The sequence below is a fragment of the Heptranchias perlo genome, chromosome 8 (genome assembly GCF_035084215.1).
Source record: "Heptranchias perlo isolate sHepPer1 chromosome 8, sHepPer1.hap1, whole genome shotgun sequence".
Taxonomy (NCBI): domain Eukaryota; kingdom Metazoa; phylum Chordata; class Chondrichthyes; order Hexanchiformes; family Hexanchidae; genus Heptranchias; species Heptranchias perlo.
Window position 1 is genome coordinate 19,613,233 of NC_090332.1, and position 23,691 is coordinate 19,636,923.

The 23,691-nt window shown below is 42.0% G+C and overlaps 1 protein-coding gene across 1 annotated transcript in view; it reads right to left on the reverse strand.

Moving 5' to 3' along the window:
- Positions 1 to 6,635: 6,635 nt before the first annotated feature.
- Positions 6,636 to 23,691, reverse strand: part of msh2 (mutS homolog 2 (E. coli)) — a 71,403-nt gene continuing 54,347 nt past the window's right edge. Inside the window, exons 14-16 of the mRNA XM_067988763.1 lie at positions 18,125 to 18,372; positions 8,325 to 8,497; positions 6,636 to 7,179 (exon numbers count right to left, since the gene is read on the reverse strand). Coding sequence (XP_067844864.1) covers positions 7,009 to 7,179; positions 8,325 to 8,497; positions 18,125 to 18,372 — 592 coding nt within the window. The 3' untranslated portion in view covers positions 6,636 to 7,008. The remainder of the gene's footprint in view (positions 7,180 to 8,324; positions 8,498 to 18,124; positions 18,373 to 23,691) is intronic.

Consider the following 23,691-nt stretch of genomic DNA (forward strand, 5'->3'; position numbering starts at 1 on the left):
ACCTTCTCTATAGTCTGCAGTTTCAGCTTCTCTAACCTTTCTTCATAGTTCATCCGTTTTACATTTGGGATCATTCTTGTTGCTGTTCCTCACAATGTATATGTGTCCCCTTTGAAGTGTGGCAATCAGAATTGCACGCAGTGTTCCAGGTGTGGCTTGACAAGTGAGTTACAAACCGTCAGCATAACCACCGCAGACTTATGTTCCACTGTTATGGCTATGTATTCGAATATTCTATTTGTTTATTTGTATTGCTTCGCCACATTGAAACTGGTGAGTCTACTATAGAATCACATACATTTAAAGCACAGACGCTATTTGGCCCATCGTATGTCAATTCTTTGCTAGAGCAATCTTAAAATAATCCCAGTCTGCTTTCTCCCCATAGCCCTGTATCTTCTTCTGCTTCAAAAATTTATCCACATTTTCCTTAAAGGATGCAATGGTCTCTAGCTCAAAAATTCCCTTTGGCAAAGCTCCAACAGCCCTCTGTGCAAGGAAATTTCTCCTAGCCCCTTTCCTCACTCTCTTAGTGATAATTTTAAATGGATCACTTCCCAACCAAAGAAACTAGTCTTCCCCTATTCACTCTATCGAGACCCATCATCATTTTAAAAACCTCTGTTAAATCTCCACTTTGCTCGAGTAATAGTCCCCGTATCTCAAGTGTCTCCTCATAACTATAGTTTCCCATCCCTGGCATCATGTTGGTGAATCTATGCTCTACGCTCTCTATGGCTTTAATGTCTTTTCCATAATGGGGTGCCCAAAACTTCACATAATACTCCAACCAATTTGTACAAATTTTTTCAGGACCTCTTCACAATTGTACTCTATACCCCTATTTATAAAGCTCAAAATGTTGTTGGCCTTTTCGTGGCTTTACCTACTGACATTTGCATTTTCAGGGAATTTTGTACTTGAACCCCTAGGTATCTCAGTTCATCCACACCCTGCGGCATCTTTCCATTGAGTGTGTATTCCTATTTGTTACTTTTCATCCAAAATGTATGGCTTTGCACTTAACTTAAATTGCATCTGCCACCTGTTTGTCAATCCTTAAGTCTTTTAAAACTGTTTGCCAAACCTCACATTTGAGATTGTGCTCCCAGTGACTAAGTCCAAATCATCTATATGTATATATTGAGAAAAAAGTGGACCCTGCACTGACTCTGGGATACATCACTTTCAACCTTTCTCCATCCGAGCAACAGCCATTTCCTATCCACCATTCAACTTTCTATCCATGCTACTACATCTACTGCATTCTTTTTATCTATCCAATTGGTCACTTCTTCAAAAAAATCAAACATGACTTATCTTTAACAAATCCATGTTGGTTTTCCTTGATTAGCCCACACATTTCTAAATGCTCACTAATTTGATCTAAATTTGTAGATTCTAAGTGTTTGGCCACATCTGACATTAGACTAACTGGTCTAAAGTTACTCAGTTTATTCTTCTCCGCTTTCTTTAACTTAAGGTGCTACATTGGCTATTTCTCTAGTCCCATGTCACAATTTACAAATTTAAGGAGGATTGAAAAATTGTGGCCACAGCCTCGACTATTTCTTCTCCAACTCTTTTCAACAGCTTAGGATGCTTCCCCTGAGGGTCCAGTAACTTATTCACGCTGCTAATGTTTTAGAACCAACTCCTTTCCTACAGTTTTCTTTAACAATTGCTCCACATCCTCCTCTAACGCACCCACATTCTCACTTCTACCATCACCTGTAAATACCGCTGTAAAATACTGTTACTCTCAGGTACCTTTCAAAGCTTTTTCTAGTGTTTCTCTGGTGTAAAACCACTCCAAAAAACAGATTTGACACTGATTTCCACCCATTGCTTTTCTATTTCACTGGGTTTGTGTGTCAGGTGTGCTTATGAACTCGTGAACGCTGAATGCCAGTCCACCCTATGCAAGGAAAATGCAATCATTTGCTTTAAGGTAAAACTTTAATGATTATGATTTAAACAGTCCCAGTCTTCATATAAAATAATGACTCCAGGTAGGCTTACAACAATGTCCAACGGATAAGACTTACAACAATCCCACAAGGGCAATAATTACTGAGTTGCAGAGACACACACCGTTCTTGATTCATAATCTTTTTATAGTCACAGAGGCTTATTAAAAAAATCTGCATTTCACTAGTTATCATTCCTAAGTGAGCGAGAGAGTTCAAAGCTAAAGAAAAAATGATTAGACCTGTGAAGTCTCACTCTGTTGGAGTCACACTTACATGTCTTGTTATTTTTTCACCCAATTTACTTCCTTGCTCTGCTGACGATGCCACCTAGTTCTGTGAGGGTGCTGATCACCCTCCGGTACCTCACCTAAGTGGGCAAACTTCATGTGTCAACCTAGATAGTGAATGCTATTGGGATATTCAATCATGTGCTGCATCACACACCAGCCCAATCCTATCCCCACTCAACAACCGCACACGTAGAAATATAGAGGTTAGAACACAGAAACAGGCTATTTGGCCCAACCAGTCGGAGTCAGCATTTACCCTCCACACAAGCAAATAGTTCTAATCATATTTACCCACCCTGTTCCCTTTTTCCTTTATGCACCTATCCAATCTAATACACCTTGAATGTTGACATAGTTTCTGCCTCACCAAGAATGTGCCCTTTCAATCAGAAGTTACTGGACAGCAATCAAGAGTGAGAACCCTAGTTGATTGTATTTCCATTTCCTAACCCAGAGGCACTGAAACAATTGTAACCCACTTTAGTCCTGAAAATATAAAGAACCCAAAAAGTTACTTAGCATCAGAGCTGTCAAGACAGAGGAAATTAGAAGCAAAATTTCTGATCACAAAGAATACAACTACACTCATTTTTTGAATGATGTGGATTAAAATAAGTTTTTAAGTAAATGGCCTATTTTGATACATGTCGCTCTTAAAGATTAACACAGCTCCATTTGTTTAAACAGTTCCCAACTGCTTCACTCTTCATGATCCTAAACCTGATTTCTTTCTTTGTTGTCACAGCTTAGTATTAACTGGCTGTTTGAATTATTTAAACTTGCAGAACAGGTAGGAGCAGAAAGTCTGGGATGTCAGCAAGTGATTTTTTTTTGAGGGTGGAGTGGAAGAGATCTTGGCTTGGTCAGGCCACCATGCCAAGAGCTATGGTTTCAATTCAGTGCCATTAGATATCTCCAGTGTGTATGGCAGAACACCATCACTAAAATTGTTTTTTTTCCAAAAATGAAATTTTAAAAAATGAATGAACATTCACATCCTTAAACTGGACAAAACACTGGGCTGAGATACAGATGTTCAGCAATTGAGTTAAAGCCTATTTATTACAGATTTTTAAAAAAAAACTGCAATGAATATAAAACAAACCAAAACAACATTTAAGTAAATACTAATCAACAAAATCAATCAACAATTAAATCTGTTCACAAAATATACAATTTTGTGATGGTCAGGGAAAACTAGAATGGAGATTAAATAGATTAGATTAAATAAAAGTAGATTAAAAAAAGTTAACTTGAATTTATATAGCGCCTTTAACGTAGTAAAACGTCCCAAGGCGCTTCACAGGAACGTTTTCAGCCAAAATTGACACCGAGTCACATGAGATATTAGGACAGGTGAAAGAGGTAGGTTTTAAGGAGTGTCTTAAAGGAGAGGTAGAGAGGTTTAGGGAGGGAATTCTGGAGCTTAGGGCCTAGGCAGCTGAAGGCACGGCTGCCAATGGTGGAGCGATTAAAATCAGGGATGCACAAGAGGCAAGAAATGGAGGAGCGCAGAGATCATGGGGGGTTGTCGGAGGTTACAGAGATAAGGAGGGGCGAGGCCGTGGAGGGATGTGAAAACAAGGATGAGAATTTTAAAATCAAGGCATTGCTGGACCTGGAACCAATGTAGATCAATGAGCACTGGGGTAATAGGCAAACAGGATACAGGCAGCACAGTTTTGGATGAGCTCAAGTTTATGGAGGGTGGAAGATGGGAGGCTGGCCAGGAGAGCATTGGAATAATCATGTCTAGAGGTAACAAAGGCATGGTTGAGGGTTTCAGCAGCAGATGAACTGAGGCAGAGGTAGAGACGGACAACGTTACGGAGGTGGAAATAGGTGGTCTTGATGATGGAGCGGATATGTGGTCGGAAGCTCATCTCCGGGTCAAATAGGACACCAAAGTTGCAAACAATCTGGTTCAGCCTCAGACAGTGGCCAGGGAGAGGGATGGAGTCGGTGGCTAGGGAACGGAGTTTGTGGCATGGACTGAAGACAATGGCTTCAGTATTCCCAATATTTATTTGGAGGAAAGTTCTGCTCATCCAATACTGGATGTCAGACAAGCAGCATACATTAAGAGTATATAAAAGTGTTACAATGTTTGATTGTTTCTCTGAATGGAGCTGGGACAAAGAAGGGATTTGTTCACATGGCTGGAATAGGCCAATGGGAAATAAGCTTGGGCATTCCAAAGACCCCCTAACACCCAGGTGTGACCAAATCATGTCATAGGAAATAAGTGTGACAAAGAGGAAGTGCACAGTATACAAGACTTTTAGATAGCACTATCTTTATTGATTAATTTTAGTATCTCCATAGACCTCTTCACCTTTCTACTGTTAAAAATCTTTTCCAAACCGATCTCCTCAGCCTAGAATGACTCTTCCTGGCTCTTTGTTCCTAATCACTATCCCCAAAGTGACTTGCAACATTTTTTTCTACATTAAAGGCACTATATAAATTTAAGTTGTTGATCTAGTCTGGATAAGTAAAATGTGAGGTCCGCAGTTTCTTTCACCTCCGGCCCCTAATTTTAATTCTAGCCCACCTTAATAGGATGAAAGTTTCCTTACTGTGAAGCTGTGATATCTTTAAGTAACATGAGTTTGGCCAGCCTCAACAGTTTCTACTAGACTGGCCCAAGCTCAAGGCTGCCTGTAATCTATCACTAAATTGGAAATCTTATTCCAAGAGACTACAAGGATGGCTAGTGTGGAAAATGGAAATATCACAATAGTGCACGTGTAAATGTCCCTCTCAGGCTGAAGTTAAGATATTTTGTTAAGCAGAGGAGTTTTACTCTGCATTTGGGCCCTGCCTCACCAGAGTACTTGACGCAAACATTTCGGGTAGTTTTTCAACTTGGCGCCCGTGCGTAAAACTGGTGTCATATATCAGTCATCTGTTGTGGAAACGGCCTGATTTTCATTCCCATTGAAGTCGATGGAAATGAAAATCAGGCTCTTTCTACAACGGGCAGCTGATGCGCAATGCCAGTTCCAGCCTTTTAGTGGGATACGGCTCCTGGGCACCCTCTGGTATTTCGCTCAAGACATCACTCTTTATATGAGCGCGTGTCAATAGGCTATTTGGCTGCAGTGAAATTACATTATGTCCGAGTCAGTCTGCACACTCAGCTGGGTTAGTGATAAGGAACAGGAACCTTGGCTGATTTTCTTCCCCTAACACAGTTGCACTGAGGCCAATTGTAGTGCCCGAGATCAGTTAACTCAGCACAGACCCAGGATCTCCCTCATCACAATTCTGATGAAGTGTACACCCCTGGTAGATCATAACCTGTCTTTTCTCTTTACAGATGCTGACTGCCCTGTTGTGTATTTTCTGTTTTTCCCCTTCACTCCCTCTGTGCTTAGTGTATTGGACATCCAGTAATAGATTAGCCGCAATAAACACTGGGAAAACCAAAGCCATCGTCTTCGGCTCCTACCACAAATTCTGTACCCTTGCCAACTATGCCATCCCCCGTCCGGCCAATGTTTCAGAATAAACCAGACTGCTTACAACTTCGGTGTCCTATTCGACTCGACTCAGCTCAGCTCCCGATCCCATAGCCTTTCCATCATTGAGCCATGATCTTACTGAATGGTGGATCAGGCTCAAGGGGCCGTATGGTCTACTCCTGCTCCTATTTCTTATGTTCTTATGACAAAGATCACATACCTCCTCTTCCGTATCATCCCCCACTTCCGCCCTGCCTCAACCCATTTGCTGCAGAAACCCTCATCCCTGCCTTAGTCACCTCCAGACTCAACTATTCCAATGCTCTCCTGATCGGCATCCCATGCTCCACCCTCCATAAACTTTAGCTCATCTGAAACTCTGTTTATATTCTATCCCACATCAAGTTCCAATTGCCTGTCACCTGTCTTTGTTGACCTACATTGGCTTCCAGTCCCCAATATCTCAAATTTAAAATTCTCATGTTTAAATTCCTTCGTGGCCTCACTTCTCCTAGTCTCTGTAACCTCCTCCAGCCCTCCTCTGACTTCTTGTGCATTTCTCTTTCCCTTCACCCAGTTATTGGAGGCTATGCCTTTAGCTGCCTTGATCTCACATTCTGGAATTCCCTACTTAAACCCTTCTGCCACCCTCTCCACCTTTTAAGATCCTCCTTAAAACCCCACCGCTGACCAAGCTTTTGGACACTCCATCTAATATCGCCTCCTTTGGCTCGGTGTCATTTGATTTGTTTCTACTTCTGTGAAGCACCTTGGGGCATTTTTCTATGTTAAAGGTGCGATATAAATGTAAGTTGTTTTTATTTCAGAGTTCCAGCATTTTCAATCTCTATTTTACTGAGCATCACAAGTGTTATTTTGTCACAAAAGCAACCAGAAACAAACAGTAGATTTTAATAATTTTATTGTAAATGTCATCTTTCAGAAGAAAAGAAAATGAATCATAACAGAATTAAGTGCAATGTAGACTCACATCGGAAAAATTACTGGCTTCGTCATTGCCAAAAACAATGCTTTTCTTGCTCTCAAATATGAACGTGACAGTTTTACGTGTTAGAGAGGCAATGCAGATAAACACTTGCCACACGTGTTCACTGTGAGGAAAGGAACTGCTTCTTTATCTCCTCCTTCCCTACGTCTGGCCGTATTGTTTGGGTGGGATTCAAGTTATAGATTCTTTCACTCTGCCCACACTGACATGTTTAAAACTGTACATCTCGGTACATTCTATGAAGTTAATTTTACTTTAAAACCACGTCCTTATGCTGAGATTTTGGATCTTGAGATCATTTCATTAATAAAACTGTTATTCTGTGCTAGTACTTCAGACTTCAGCTTCATCAGCTTCCGCTTTACGTCTTCCTCAGACATGTCAGTAATGGGTAAAGCTTTGATGTTTGACAGAAAATCTGCAATGATCCTTTCACCATCCTACAAAATGGAAGGGAAAATATTATTCAATGTTGTTGGATTACAGCATGCATCTCTCACCATGATGATCTGTTACTCTGTAATTATGTAATATCTCAGTGCCACAGAGATTATGTATTCCAGGCAAATTATTTTCTCAAAAAAGTCTACTACTAAATGCATTTAATTAAATTGAATGTGCGACAGCCTCACAATACTGGAAACCCCACAGAAGCTGCCAGCCGTCCGACCCCAGCCCCATGTGCAAGTGCACATTCAGTGTCCTGATACCTACAGAAAAGGCCGATTAACATTCTCAGTATGTACAAGCAACTGTCTTAATATTGCAATTACTGATGCTGATGAGGAATCTTTTGAGATTTTAAAAGGAGGAGGTGGAAGAACCTGAAGTCTTGTCACCAGTACCGCTTTCCAAGATAAAATTGTTACAAGTAAACATAATAAACATCCTTTTATTTTACAATTTTTGATTGAAATTATGTTTAAATAATGTCCTTAAGTGTTTTTTAGCTGGCTCGTACTTCCTCTCCACCACTGCAAAGAGCAATCCTGTTGGGTAAGGAACTCACGATAAATGGTTCCAGTCTACCCTGCTACTAAATGGCTGCCTGGATCGAAATCCTGCAAAAAAGGCTGGACCCCATGTGCAAAAATTGCACACTCCTGGCTCAGGCCCATGAGAGATGAGCACTCCCCTCTAAGTAGCTTTTGATGAAATACGGGAATTTGGCTGAAAATGAATTGCGGCTTGAAATCCAATACGATGGACCCACTAATATGATGTAAATCTCCTTTTCCTGCTGACTATCGGGGTCCTCGGTTAAATGAGTTTCGTGGGGATTGAAGCAAAACATAAAACTTCCCATAATTCAGGATTATTTGGCACTAGACGGCCCACAAAGTGGAGGAAAAGGCAATATCATACTGTTCACAGTACACAGCGCTCTTCTGGTCAGGTTTGAAGTACATTGCTGAGGTAAAGTAGGGTCGATCCTGTTCTGTAGATGATCTTTGAGTGCTTAATGTCAATGCTGGGTCCATTACAAGAGTGTTCTACTCCTCAGCACTGACATTCCTTACCACTGAACATCAAAAAAATTCTTAAGAATTTAAAAAGAGTAAGCCTCCCTAGTTCAGTCACAAACCTGTTTTTCTTGGCGAGATTTCTTGGCCCTAGGCCCCTCATCGGGATCTTCAGAGTTCCCTGTATTCTGGAACTCCTCAAGCTCCAGGGCTTTTTCTTTGGCACTTTGAACAACATGTTTGGGAAACTGAGCAAGCTCAGCTACATGAATCCCAAAACTCTGGTCACAAACACCTATAAATGAAAGAAATAAAAAAGATATTTAAACGGTTCGATACCATATAATACTGGATGCTAAGTGGGCTGGAGTGGGAAGAAAGAAGAAAAGTTGCAACAATGAAAGATTTAATTTACGTGATGTGCTCTGGAATTTAGATTGTGGTATGCTCATATAAACAAGATTGGAAAAGAATTAAATTGATCGCTGGGCATAAATGAGATCAATAAACTTCAGCAGTTCAGACGAATTGAAGTCTAGCATAATTGCAAATATAGCAATTCAACGAGGTCTCAGGATTCAGCAATGACAGAAACTCAAACTGTTGAAACACACAGTGTATTACACAAGAGAATACGGAATCAAAACTTGCAACACACATCAATAAATGTGATCATTTTATTGATCAGATCAAGAGAATAGACCAAGAAAAAAATATCAAATGTAGAATGCATCCTAATAGTGTGTGCGCGCGAGAGAGCACACGTGCGTGAGTGAAAGAATGGGCGTGCGCAAGTGCACCAGCACGTGTGTTTATGCATACCTGTCCAACTAAATAAGAATAGCTTCAACTTAGAAAGTGTTCGTGATTGTGGCAAAGGATTTCAGATTAAAAATAGCTTTTTAAAAATTGATAGCTTGGTCTTGGGTGTATATTATAGGAAAAACGATGTACAGCTAAAACCTGTTTCCTTAAGTGTGCAAGCACAGAAAAGCGAAACTGTCCAATATTAAAGGAAAGCATTCCCATAGCACACCACGCAAGTTGTTTGCAGAGACCAAGCCATAGAAGTCCTTGCACAAGAGAAGTAACTGTACTTTGCATACAACTTTCTATTGCAGTGTGGCATTTAAGTTCTGTTAGGCTTAATTAGGAGATGGGGAAATGGAGCTCCAGGCTGAGGTCAGGAAGTCATGCCCTATAAACACACTGCATTACTGGGATGTTAACCACTTTGGCAGCTGAAACCAAAAACTGGAAAGCTTTCCATTCTTACAGCAAATCCAAATTGGAGGGCATGACATGATAGCTATTACTGAGACATGGCTGCAGGATGGTCAGGATTGGGAACTAAATATACCAGGTTATATGGTCTACAGGAGAGATAGGGAAAATGGAAGAGGGGAAGGAGTAGCCTTAGTGATTAGAGATGAAATCACTTCAATGATAAAGGAGGATATAACGAGAGATAAGCAGCCAACAGAGACCTTATGGGTTGATTTGAGAAATAGGAAAAGATCTAAGACTGTAGTGGGAGTTGTGTATAGGACCCCTGGCAGCAGCTCTGAAGTGCTAGATTGTTTAAATGTAGAGATTAGACAAGCGTGTAACAAAGGCATAGTGGTCTTAATGGGAGACTTTAACCTTTACATAGATTGGGAAAAGCAGACTAACAACTGTCAGAAAGGTAGTGAATTTCTTGAGTGTGTCTGGGTTAGTTTTCTACAGCACTATGTCCTAGAGGCAACAAGGGGGCAAGCCATACTAGATTTAGTAATAAGTAATGAACCAGATTTAGCTTAACTGTACGTGAACATATATCCAATAGCGATCATAACATGATAGAGTTCAAGGTAGTGTTTGAAAGGGAAAAAAGTGAATCAGCTGCTAAGATTTTAGACTTGGGTAAGGCAGACTTCAATGGGATGAGACAGAGGCTGTCTACAGTAAACTGGGCAAATCTGTTCATGGGTAAAACGACCGATGAACAATGGGAAATGTTTAAAGAAACATTTAATATGATACAGAACCGGTTTATACCCCTGAGGGGCAAGAACTCTACTTGCCAAAAGAAACAGCCATGGACAACTAAAGAGGTAAGGAATTTTAAGACATAAGGAAAGGGCGTACAAAAAGGCAAAAAATGGCACAGATCCTGACGAATGGAAAAGATACAAAGAGTAACAAAGGGTCACAAAACAGATAGTAAGAGCTACAAAAAGAGAGTATGACAAGAAACTTGCAAGGGATATCAAAACTTTTAGAGTTATATTAGGAAAAAGAGGGTGGTTAGGAGCAGTGTTGGCCCCTTAAAAACTGAAAGTGGGGATACTGTCATTGACAATGGGAAAATAGCGGACATGTTGAATAATTACTTTGCTTCAGTATTTACAGTAGAAAGAGAGGATAGCATGACGGAAATCCCAAGAAAACTAATATTGAATTGGGGACAGGGACTCAATAAAATTAACATAAGTAAAACAACAGAAATGAAGAAAATAATAGCACTAAAGAGTGACAAATCCCCAGGACCAGATGGTTTCCATCCCAGGGTTTTAAAGGAAGTAGGTGAGCACATTTCAGATGCCCTAACTATAATCTTTCTAAGTGCTCTAGATTCAGAAACCGTCCCTCTAGATTGGAAAATTGCACGTCACTCTGCTTTTTAAGAAAAGAGAGGGAAACCAGGGAATTATAGACCAGTTAGCCTAACATCTGTTGTGGGGAAAATGCTGGAGTCTATAATTAAGGATAGGGCGACTGAACACCTCGAGAATTTTCAGTTAATCAGGGAGAGCCAGCATGGATTTGTGAAAGGTAGGTCATGCCTGATAAACCTGATTGAATTTTTTGAAGAGGTGACTAAAGTAGTGGACAGGGGAATGTCAATAGATGTTTTATATATATATGGACTTCCAGAAGGCATTTGATAAGGTCCCACATAAGAGACTGTTAGCTAAGATAGAAGCCGATGGAATAGAGAGAAAAGTACAGACTTGGTTAGGAAGTTGGCTGAGCGAAAGGTGACAGAGTGTAGGCATAATGGGTAGGTACTCACATTGGCAGGATGTGACTAGTGGAGTCCCGCAGGGATCGGTCTTGGGCCTCAATTATTCACAATATTTATTAACGATTTAGATGACGACATAGAAAGTCTCATATCTAAGTTTGCCGATGACACAAGATTGGTGGCATTGTAAGCAGTGTAGATGAAAACACAAAATTATAAAGGGATATTGATAGATTAGGTGAAAGGGCAAAATTGTGGCAATTGGAATTCACTGTAAACAAATGTGAGGTCATCCACTTTGGACCAAAAAAGGATAGAACAGGGTACTTTCTAAATGGTAAAAAGTTAAAAACAGTGGATGTCCAATGGGACTTAAGGGTTCAGGTACATAGATCATTGAAGTGTCATGAACAGGTGCAGAAAATAAATAAGGCTAATGGAATGCTGGCCTTTATATCTAGAGGACTAGAGTACAAGGGGGCAGAAGTTATGCTGCAGCTATACAAAACCCTGGTTAGACCGCACCTGGAGTACTGTGAGCATTTCTGGGCACCGCACCTTCGGAAGGACATACTGGCCTTGGAGGGAGTGCAGCATAGGTTTACTAGAATGATACCCGGACTTCAAGGGTTAAGTTACGAGGAGAGATTACACAAATTGGGGTTGTATTCTCTGGAGTTCAGAAGGTTAAGGGGTGATCTGATCGAAGTTTATAAGATATTAAGGGGAACAGATAGGGTGGATAGAGAGAAGCTATTTCCGCTGGTTGGGGATTCTAGGACTAGGGGGCACAGTCTAAAAATTAGAGCCAGACCTTTCAGGAGTGAGATTAGAAAACATTTCTACACACAAAGGGTGGTAGAAGTTTGGAACTCTCTTCCGCAAACGGCAATTGATGCTAGCTCAATTGATGCTAGCTCAATTGCTAATTTTAAATCTGAGATAGATAGCTTTTTGCCAACCAAAGGTATTAAGGGATATGGGCCAAAGGCACGTATATGGAGTTAGATCACAGATCAGCCATGATCTTATCAAATGGCGGAGCGGGCTCGAGGGGCTGAATGGCCTACTCCTGTTCCTATGCTCCTATGTTCAAATGACTCATTGAAATTTTTGGGACGACTGTACCTCAATCTCCCTTGTTCCTTCATCAGGACTGCAGAACCTTCAAAGCCAATACTAACACAATGCATATTTTATCAGCGGTATTCATTTTTAAACATCATTACTGAAGAGGATCATCAAATATTTAAAAACTCATAATTTATGGACTTCCACGAGTATTAATTGGTCTTCTAGCTAGAAAAGTTCTTGCTGTGTCAGGTCTGAGGCAGGATATTATTAGTGAGAGTGCTTACAAGCGGTAGGAGAGTGCAGGGGGCGGGGGCTGAAAAGGAAAATACTGACAGCTCTACCTTTGTCAAAAGAAAATGATTTCTGAAATCCATTTGAGATGTAAAACACAAAACGAAAGAAAAAGCTAATACAACCCCCTGCAGTTTGAAGTGCTGTGCCATACGAGTTACTTCCTGCTCAGCTGGCACCTCTTTGGGGAAGGGCAGGGGTTCATTTTAAGCCCTGGTGTTGCTTTGCTGCACTGCAAATTTTTATAGTGGTCAGCTGCATCCTTATTGAAAGTATCCTATCTGGTGCTAGAAAGAACCAGTTTTTAGCCAATGGTTATGCATTTCTTCCTGGTTACTCAGTGATGTCTAACTGACTGCAATAATAGTGCAGAGGGCCACTGGGCCTCCATTGCTCCCTGACGGGCACAGAGGAAACAAAGAAACTGAGCAGATCTGAGAAGAACAGGAAAATAAACACCCACCATGATGGTATATAATCCTCTCCCTCAAATTACTGCATCACCTCGGAATATAATGGCACCTGGTAATATAGCTTTGTTTTACTTTGGCCAAGATAAAACCCACAAGAACAGAAGACTAATTCTGGATGAAATGCTAGGACAATAGATTTTAAATTCTTCTCTTTCAGAATAAATAACACCCCACACTTTGTTTTGATTTCCTAAACCCAAGTGGATGATTAAATGTGGCTTCCCAGGAATATTTTTTTAGTGATTTGAGAAAACCTGTCACAGTTCACTTCCTGTCCAGTTCATAAAAAGGCAGAAAGATCAGTACTTCAAAATTAAAATTCATATTAACACTAAGCAGCCATTGCACAGCAACAATTAATAAAACAAACAGAATGCTGAACTATATTACCAAATCAGTTGACTATATACAGTCTGAGACCAAGTTCTGAAACAGTATAGTGCTCTTATCAGGCTACACTTTGCATTCAGTGCTAGTCACCGAGGCACAAGGGAAAGATCCAAGTCCTGGAAATGGTAGAGAAAAGCAACAAGGCTGGTTCCTAATATTAGAGAACTGAGTTATGTGAAAGACTCTTGAACTTTGAAAGGAAGCAAATGCGAGGAGACTTTATAGAGGTATATAAGATATTAAGGCATAGAAAAGGTTAAACCAGGATAAGGGAACTCAGTATAAATTGGTAAAAGGTAAGGCCAAAAATGACAACAGCAAGTACTTCTTCATAATGACTATCAAAAAACTGCATTACTCTTTAGGGTAGGGTAGTGGAGACAAAAACTCAAGACGTTGAAGAGGCAGTTAGATGCTGTGATGGCTGGGGGGGTGGGGGGAGAAAGCGAAGGTTGCTATGGAAGAATGAGCTACAATGGCCAAATATCCTCCCTCATTTTTGGTTCACACATGATAAATGACCACTTAAGCAAGGTACAGGTGGACAGCTGGCACCATGAACCATACCCTAGCATGTATTAACATCTGCAAGGGGGTAGAAAACTACAGGGGAAAAGGAGGTTGGGGGTGGGGTGGGGGGGGAAGCAACTTAAAGCTGAAGCAACTTTAGAGGAAAGGGGAGGAGGGTGAGAAATAAATCTACAACAGCAAGGTCTTGTGATGGCTAATTGTACTAACAAGATGGATTTGGACTGTGTGCAGCAGATGCAGCATTCAAGACACTTTGAACTCAACATGTTTTTGTTCTCAGTTACAAATGCTTCCTTCCCACTTGTTAATTATAAGCTTGAAAATGAGGGGCCGGCACAGACTTGCTGGGCTTCAAATCATCCAGCATCAACTGCTTTCCTGAAATGGTGACACTCTTACAAATGCTCAAAATGAGCTGAACCCCAGGTCTCCAATCCTCCTACGCTAGCTGTGTGTTACTCATCCTATTTTTATTAGTCAACAGTAATTGCCGCGTGTCATATACATTTATATAACAGAGGGAGTCTCGCCCTCAGTGCGCTTTTAAAAGAATTAAGATTAACTTTAGTATCCGATTGTTTCTCCTATGCTAATTTTTTATATTTATTGCATTCAAACACTGACTGCTAATATCATCTGGGGCCCTGACTTGAACCAGTTACTGATTCCAATTGAGTGAAGCAGCTGAATCAACAACAGAAACTCAGTCATTCACTCTTTGCACTGCTAGGCTGAACTGCTTCTCCGAGCCACTTCAGGACTTTCAATCCAAACTCTAAAGCTAGTAAAGCGAATTGCACATCTTAGTAAATCTACAAGTTGTTTGGCATAATAGTCGGTCCTATAGTTTTTGGACATCTGTCATAAAGGTATCAATTACAATGATGCTCAAGTCACTGAGTTTGTAATGCCGCCCCCAACTCCAACCCATGTTTTTAGGTGAGAATATTGGTAATTTTAGATATCAAAACAGATATTTGAACAGAGAGACCTGGAGGTGTAAATACACAGATCTTTGAAGGTGGCAGGACAAGTAGAGAAGGCTGTTTTAAAAAAAAGCATACGGGATCCTTGGCTTTATAAACAGAGGCAACAGTACAAAAGCAAAGAAGTTATGCTGAACCTTTATAAATCACTGATTAGGCCCTAGCTGGAGTACTGTGACCAATTCTGGGCACCACACTTTAGGAAGGATATCAAGGCCGCAGAAAGAGTGCAGAGGAGATTTGCTAGAATGGTACCAGGGATGAAAAACTTCAGTTATGTGGATAGACTAGAGAAATTGCGGTTGTTCTCCTTACAGCAGAGAAGGTTAAGGGGAGATTTGACAGAGGTTTTCAAAATCATGAAGGGTTTTGATAGAGTAAATAAGGAGAAACTGTTTCCAGTGGCAGGAGGGTCGGTACCCACAGATTTAAGGTAATTGACAAAAGAACCAGAGGCGACATGAGGAAAAGAAAATTACACACATCTGGAATGCACTGCCTGAAAGGGTGGTGGAAACAGATCCAATAAAACTTTCAAAAGAAAATTGGCTGAATACTTGAAGGGGAAAAAAATTGCAGGGCTATGAGGAAAGAGCGGGGGAGTGGGACTAATTGGATAGCACTTTCAAAGAGCTGGCATAGGCACGATGGGCCGAATGGTCCCCTTCCGTGCTGTATCATACTGTGTTTCCATGAAAAACAAGAAAGTTAAGCTAAATCTTTATAAATCACTGGTTAGACCCCAGCTGGATTATTGTGTCCAATTCTGTGCATCACACTTTAGGAAAGATGTCAAGGCCATAGAGAGGGTGCAGAGCAGATTTACTAGAACGGTATCAGGGATGCGGGACTTCAATTACGTGGAGAGACTAGAGAAGCTGGGGTGTTCTCCTTAGAGCAGAGAAGTTAAGGGAAGATTTAATAGAGGTGTTCAAAATAATGATGGATTTTGATAGAGTAAATGAGAAACTGTTTCCAGTGGCAGAAGGGTTGGTAACCAGAGGACACAGATTTACGGTAATTGGCAAAAGAACCAGGGGTGAGGTGAGGAGATTTTTTTTTAACGCAGCGAATTGTTATAATCTGGAATGCACTGCCTGAAAGATTCACTAGGATGCTGCCGGGTATGAAGAAATACAAATATGGAAAAAGACTTGAAAAATTAGGTCTATTTTCGTTAGAACAATGCAGATTACAGGTAATATAACAGAAGTGTTTAAAATTATGAAAGGATGGGACAGAATAGATAGAAGCAGAGCCTTTCCAATAGTTATGGGGTCAAGAACAAAGGGCCAAAAATACAAGATTAAATGTAAGAACAGAGAGCAGAAGAAACTTCTTTACACATAGAAACATAGAAAATACGAGCAGGGGTGGGCCATTCAGCCCTTCGAGCCTGCTCCGCCATTCAATATGATCATCGCTGATCCTCTATCTCAATACCATATTCCCGCTCTCTACCCATACCCCTTGATGCCTTTTGTGTCTAGAAATCTATCTAGCTCCATCTTAAATATATTCAGTGACTTGGCCTCCACAGCCTTCTGTGGTAGAGAATTCCACAGGTTCACCACCCTCTGAGTGAAGAAATTTCTCCTCATCTCAGTCCTAAATGTCCTACCCTGTATCCTGAGACTGTGACCCCTAGTTCTGGACCCCCCCAGCCAGGGGAAACATCCTCCCTGCATCCAGTCTGTCTCGCCCTGTCAGAATTTTATATGTTTCAATGAGATCCCCTCTCATTCTTCTAAACTCGAGTGAATACAGGCCGAGTCAACCCAATCTCTCCTCATGACAGTCCTGCCATCCCAGGAATCAGTCTGGTGAACCTTCGCTGCACTCCCTCTGTGGCAAGGATATCCTTTCTTCGGTAAGGAGACCAAAACTGCACACAATGCTCCAGGTGTGGTCTCACCAAGGCGCTGTATAACTGCAGTAAGACATCCTTGCTCCTATACTCAAATCCTCTTGTGATGAAGGCCAACAATACCATTTGCCTTCCTAACTGCTTGCTGCACCTGCATATTTGCTTTCAGTGACTGGTGTACAAGGACACCCAGGTCCCTTTGTACATCAACATACCCCAATCTATCACCATTTAAATAGTACTCTGCCTTTCTGTTTTTCCTTCCGAAGTGGATAACTTCACATTTATCCACATTATACTGCATCTGCCATGTATTTGCCCACTTACTCAACTTGTCTAAATCGCCTTGAAGCCTCTTTGCATCCTCCTCACAACTCACGATCTCACCTATTTTTGTGTCGTCAGCAAACTTGGAAATATTCCATCTGGTTCCCTCATCCAAATCATTGATATATATTGTGAATATATATATATATATATATATATATATATATGTATATACATACACAGAGCAGTGAGGCTATGAAATTCACTTCCAGGGTTAGTGGTTGAAGCAGGAACTATATCAGCAAGCAAGATTAGATTGGATAGGTGGATGAAGCAAAAGGGGTTGAAAGGAGATAGGAACAGAATGGAGAAATATGATTAGGGCTATTTGCTTATGTAGAGGGTAAACGGCAATGCGAACTGGTTGGGCCGAATGGCTTGTTTCCACATTGTGATTTCTAAGAGTATTTATCCCTCCTCCCTTTTCTCTTCAGTCAATTTTTCTGACCTTGTCCCCTTTACCTCCAAATTTCTAAAAGCTCTTCAACATATCTATTTCCTTTGCACTTTGGTTAGTCGAAGGTTGCTATCTTGCCAAGACAGTAAATAGCTGCTGCTAATAAATAAAAATATTGCCGTTGAAACAGTTCTCGACTGTAGAGATAATTTTTTTTAAATTAAGAGGAATGTTCAATGAACTCAATCACAATTGTTTGGACCCCAGGAATGCTTGTTGAAGGATACCTCAGTAATTGATGTATGAAATCTTTACTACATACATTAGTTTGGATATTATTGTTATCATTTTAAATACACAAAGAGAAATCACTCACTTATCAATGCAGAAAGCTATTTATGTTGAACAATTATTACATAGTAACCAGCAATTTGCTGTACTCGCTTATGTAGACAGATAGGAAACTCTGGAATAAGCACCATTACTGTCAATTTGTTCTATGCAATACCATTCACTCAGTGAATAGAGCAGATAACATTCAAACTGAGTTGCTGCTGCTGTACGTTTGTGCTTTACCTTTCTTCACACGGTACAGCATAGTTAGCGTTTCATCTGTGGTGAGCGCAGTCACGTGCAAGTTGTTGACTGTTGGTACTTGATCAGCCAGGGCAGTCAACTCGTGGAAATGTGTGGCAAACATACAAAATGCACGTATCTTGGTGGAAATAAATTCTGATATGGCCCAGGCCAGACCAAAGCCATCGTATGTAGAGGTGCCTCTTCCCAATTCATCGATGATTATCAGAGAGTGTTCAGTCGCTGATCTGGGAAACGATAATAATGTTAAAGTTAATGCCTTCTATTCTGGGGCCAAAAGATTTGTCACAAACCTGCAAGGTGCATTTCAACATTCAAGCATCAAAAGTTACATATATATTGGTCTTACTTCAAATTAAAACCTGCATGCTCCTTGACAGTATACAAAGAGAGACTGGTCCTTCCCTTACCTTTAGCCTCCAACCTCTCTCTCCATAGCAACTTGAATTTTCTTCCTGTTAGTCCTAAACTCCACATAGACCGACCTACACACTGTTATCCCTGCAACCTCACTGTGCTGAAATCAAGACTTGACGCACTGACTCCTATTTTTAAATTCGTTCTTTCCCAGGATCTCTGAGCTGCAGCTCTACCTCCCTCGGTCTTCTGCCCCTCCGATTATCTACAGGGTTTTAAAACCCAAGCTTGGCAATAACTGATCACCATTCCCTGATTTATCTTCTCTCTTACTCTTTACAACCCATCACCTGGGATTTTTATTTTAAGAAATGATTACAGTGGAACTTTATTTCTTATTGTAAAAAAACATAATGGTATTGTGTGGACTTCAAAATTAGATGTTCTTTGGATTTAAGCTTTTTTTCCCCACCAAAGTGCAGGTGTAATTAACATGAAAGACTTCACTTTCATTAGCTGCACATACTAGGAATGCCTGTGCTAAGTTAATTAGGGGTACTACAATTGGCTGCAGTAACCCTAAGGTAGAAAGGTGGGGAAAGAGAAATATCAGCCAGGGTGTTCTTACTGCTGTTCACTATTCAATGACTCCTGCCCTCCACAGTTGATTAACGTCCATGCATTTACTATCTAGGCTCACACTTGAACAATGACCACTTGGACAGGGTACCAAAGAGCAGCCAGCCCTCACGGAGCCATAACCTGACAAGAGTCAGTGCCTACCGGGAAAATGCAGGGGTGGCTAGGAAGTGGAGAAAATGTAAGTGAAAAACAAAATGTTAAAAAATGATCAGGCCATCATCAATTTTTTTTAAATTCGTTCATGGGATGTGGGCGTCGCTGGCGAGGCCGGCATTTATTGCCCATCCCTAATTGCCCTTGAGAAGGTGGTGGTGAGCCGCCTTCTTGAACCGCTGCAGTCCGTGTGGTGAAGGTTCTCCCACAGTGCTGTTAGGAAGGGAGTTCCAGGATTTTGACCAAGCGACGATGAAGGAACGCGATATATTTCCAAGTCGGGATGGTGTGTGACTTGGAGGGGAACGTGCAGGTGGTGTTGTTCCCATGTACCTGCTGCTCTTGTCCTTCTAGGTGGTAGAGGTCGCGGGTTTGGGAGGTGCTGTTGAAGAAGCCTTGGCAAGTTGCTGCAGTGCATACTGTGGATGGTGGTGAAGGGAGTGAATGTTTAGGGTGGTGGATGGGGTACCAATCAAGCGGGCTGCTTTGTCCTGGATGGTGTCGAGCTTCTTGAGTGTTGTTGGAGCTGCACTCATCCAGGCAAGTGGAGAGTATTCCATCACACTCCTGACTTGTGCCTTGTAGATGGTGGAAAGGCTGTGGAGAGTCAGGTGAGTCACTCGCCGCAGAATACCCAGCCTCTGACCTGCTCTTGCAGCCACAGTATTTATATGGCTGGTCCAGTTAAGTTTCTGGTCAATGGTGACCCCCAGGATGTTGATGGTGGGGGATTCGGCGATGGTAATGCCATTGAATGTCAAGGGGAGGCGGTTAGACTCTCTCTTGTTGGAGATGATTATTGCCTGGCACTTGTCTGGCGCGAATGTTACTTGCCATTTATGAGCCCAAGCCTGGACGTTGTCCAGGTCTTGCTGCATGCGGGCTCAGACTGCTTCATTATCTGAGGGATTGTGAATGGAGCTGAACACTCTGCAATCATCAGCGAACATCCCCATTTCTGACCTTATGATGGAGGGAAGGTCATTGATGAAGCAACTGAAGATGGTTGGGCCTAGGACACTGCCCTGAGGAACTCCTGCAGCATGCCCTGGGGCTGAGATGATTGGCCTCCAACAACCATTACCATCTTCCTTTGTGCTAGGTATGACTCCAGCCATTGGAGAGTTTTCCCCGATTCCCATTGACTTCAATTTTACTAGGGCTCCTTGGTGCCACACTCGGTCAAATGCTGCCTTGATGTCAAAGGCAGTCACTCTCACCTCACCTCTGGAATTCAGCTCTTTTGTCCATGTTTGGACCAAGGCTGTAATGAGGTCTGGCGCCGAGTGGTCCTGGCGGAACCCAAACTGAGCATCGGTGAGCAGGTTATTGGTGAGTAAGTGCCGCTTGATAGCACTGTCGACGACACCTTCCATCAATTTGCTGATGATTGAGTGTAGACTGATGGGGCGATAATTGGCCGGATTGGATTTGTCCTGCTTTTTGTGGACAGGACATACCTGTGCAATTTTCTACATTGTCGGGTAGATGCCAGTGTTGTAGCTGTACTGGAACAGCTTGGCTAGAGGCGCAGCTATTTCTGGAGCACAAGTCTTCAGCACTACAGCCGGGATGTTGTCGGGGTTCATAGCCGTTGCTGTATCCAGTGCACTCAGCCGTTTCTTGATATCACATGGAGTGAATCGAATTGGCTGAAGACTGGCTTCGGTGATGGTGGGGATATCGGGAGGAGGCCGAGATGAATCATCCACTCAGCACTTCTGGTTGAAGATGGTTGCAAACGCTTCAGCCTTGTCTTTTGCACTCACACGCTGGACTCTGCCATCATTGAGGATGGGGATGTTTGCAGAGCCTCCTCCTCCCGTTAGTTGTTTAATTGTCCACCACCATTCACGACTGGATGTAGCAGGACTGCAGAGCTTTGATCTGATCCGTTGGTTGTGGAATAGCTTAGCTCTGTCTATAGCATGTTGCTTCCTCTGTTTAGCATGCATATAGTCCTGAGTTGTAACTTCACCAGGTTGGCACCTCATTTTTAGGTACGCCTGGTGCTGCTCCTGGCATGCTCTTCTACACTCCTCATTGAACCAGGGTTGATCCCCTGGCTTGTTGGTAATGGAAGAGTGAGGAATATGCCGGACCATGAGGTTACAGATTGTGCTGGAATGCAATTCTGCTGCTGATGGCCCACAGAGCCTCATAGATGCCCAGTTTTGAGCTGCTAGATCAGTTCTGAATCTATCCCATTTAGCACGGTGGTAGTGCCACACATGTTGGATGGTGTCTTCAGTGCGAAGACGGGACTTCGTCTCCACGAGGACTGTGCGGGTGGTCACTCCTACTAAGTCATGGACAGATGCATTTGCGACAGGTAGATTGGTGAGGATGAGGTCAAGTAAGTTTTTCCCTCGTGTTGGTTCACTCACCACCTGCCACAGGCCCAGTCTGGCAGCTATGTCCTTCAGGACTCGGCCAGCTCTGTCAGTAGTGGTGCTACCGAGCCACTCATGGTGATGGACATTGAAGTCCCCCACCCAGAGTACATTCTGTGCCCTTGCTACCCTCAGTGCTTCCTCCAAGTGGTGCTCAACATGGAGGAGGACTGATTCATCAGCTGAGGGAGGGCGGTAGGTGGTAATCAGCAGGAGGTTTCCTTGCCCATGTTTGACCTGATGCCATGAGATTTCATGGGGTCCAGAGTCAATGTTGAGGACTCCCAGGGCCATTCCCTCCTGACTGTATATCACTGTACCGCCACCTCTGGTCGGTCTGTCCTGCCCGTGGGACAGGGCATACCCAGGAATGGTGATGGAAGAGTCTGGGACGTTGGCTGAAAGGTATGATTCTGTGAGTATGGCTATGTCAGGCTGTTGCTTGACTAGTCTGTGGGACAGCTCTCCCAATTTTGGCACAAGTCCCCAGATGTTAGTGAAGAGGACTTTGCAGCGTCGACTGGGCTTAGTTTGCCTTTGTCGTGTCCGGTTTTATTCTTACTGTGACTTTTTTTAGCGAGATTTTACAACTGAGTGGCTTGCTAGGCCATTTCAGAGGGCAATTAAGAATCAACCACATTGCTGTGGGTCTGGAGTCACATATAGGCCAGACCGGGTAAGGATGGCAGGTTTCCTTCCCTAAAGGACATTAGTGAACCAGATGGGTTTTTACGACAATCCGGTAGTTTCATGGCCACCATTACTGATACTAGTATTTTAATTCCAGATTTTATTTAATTAATTGAATTTAAATTCCCCAGCTGCCGTGGCGGGATTTGAACTCATGACTCCGGATTATTAGTCCAATAACATAACCACTATGCTACCGTACCCCTATCAAATTTGCAAAGGATGTAACTTTCTGAACAGGTGCCAACCTGGTGAAGCTACAACTCAGGACTATATGCATGCTAAACAGTGGAATCTCCAACATGCTCACTCCCATTATCCGCAATTTTTGTGTGCGCAAGTTTGGACTTAGTTTTACATAAATCAGCTAAAGTGCAATTGAGTGTTTTTAATTGATTTTTTGCAGGCTCTGGGTCCTTGATGTATCAGTTCTCTCCATGCCAAAAAAACCTGGTAGAATTTACTATCCACCCAGTTCTGAATGTTAGCTTCAGATCAGGAGAGCAGTGGGTATTGGAGACTTTATTTAACAGGAGTTGTGCTGTTATCAACTTTTTTCCAAGAAAAGCAAAAGATGGGTCTTATCAGCACATGCTGGGAATTTGATTAGGTAATCTAAGATCAATGAAAAGCTACAAATACAGTGTCAGCAAGAGAAATTCTCAATTATCTGCCAAGGTAGGGTGCCCCCTGTTACAGGCAGGTAATTGAAGTTTCACTATATTCCCTTTTGGCTTTATTCTATGGAAACCATTTGCAGAACTCCTGACTCAAAGCCCAAAATCAGATTGATCCTAATGATTGTTGACAAGTTTAGTTCCTACTGCTCTTCTTGTACTAACAGAAGCTACAAACACTGTCTGAATATAACAGGTACAGAATGGGATAAACACTCAAAATAATTTAGGACAACTGGAATATTTTCATTACTGCTAGAATATCTTCACTCTTGTAAAAAGCCCTCCATTTCCTGGCATGGGGATGTCAAGTTGAGGCGTCCTATGCGAAACACAGCAGTAAAACTCACAGGAAAAATTAGATGTCAAAAATGGGAACCTGCTGGTGTCACTTAAAATTAAATCATCTTTGTAGTTATCTGTCTACATCAGCTAGAACTTGTATGCTCTATGCAGGCACCCTGAGGTTACTTAAATTGGCACAGGGAGAACAGGCAGTATTAGGGCTAGGCAACAGACCTGTTCACAAATGAACAAGCATACCTGCACCTTCATCCATCAATCTACACAGAACACCATGTGGATACGATTTTTGTGCATGAAATACATTTCTACATCTTTGAAGAAAGTAGTG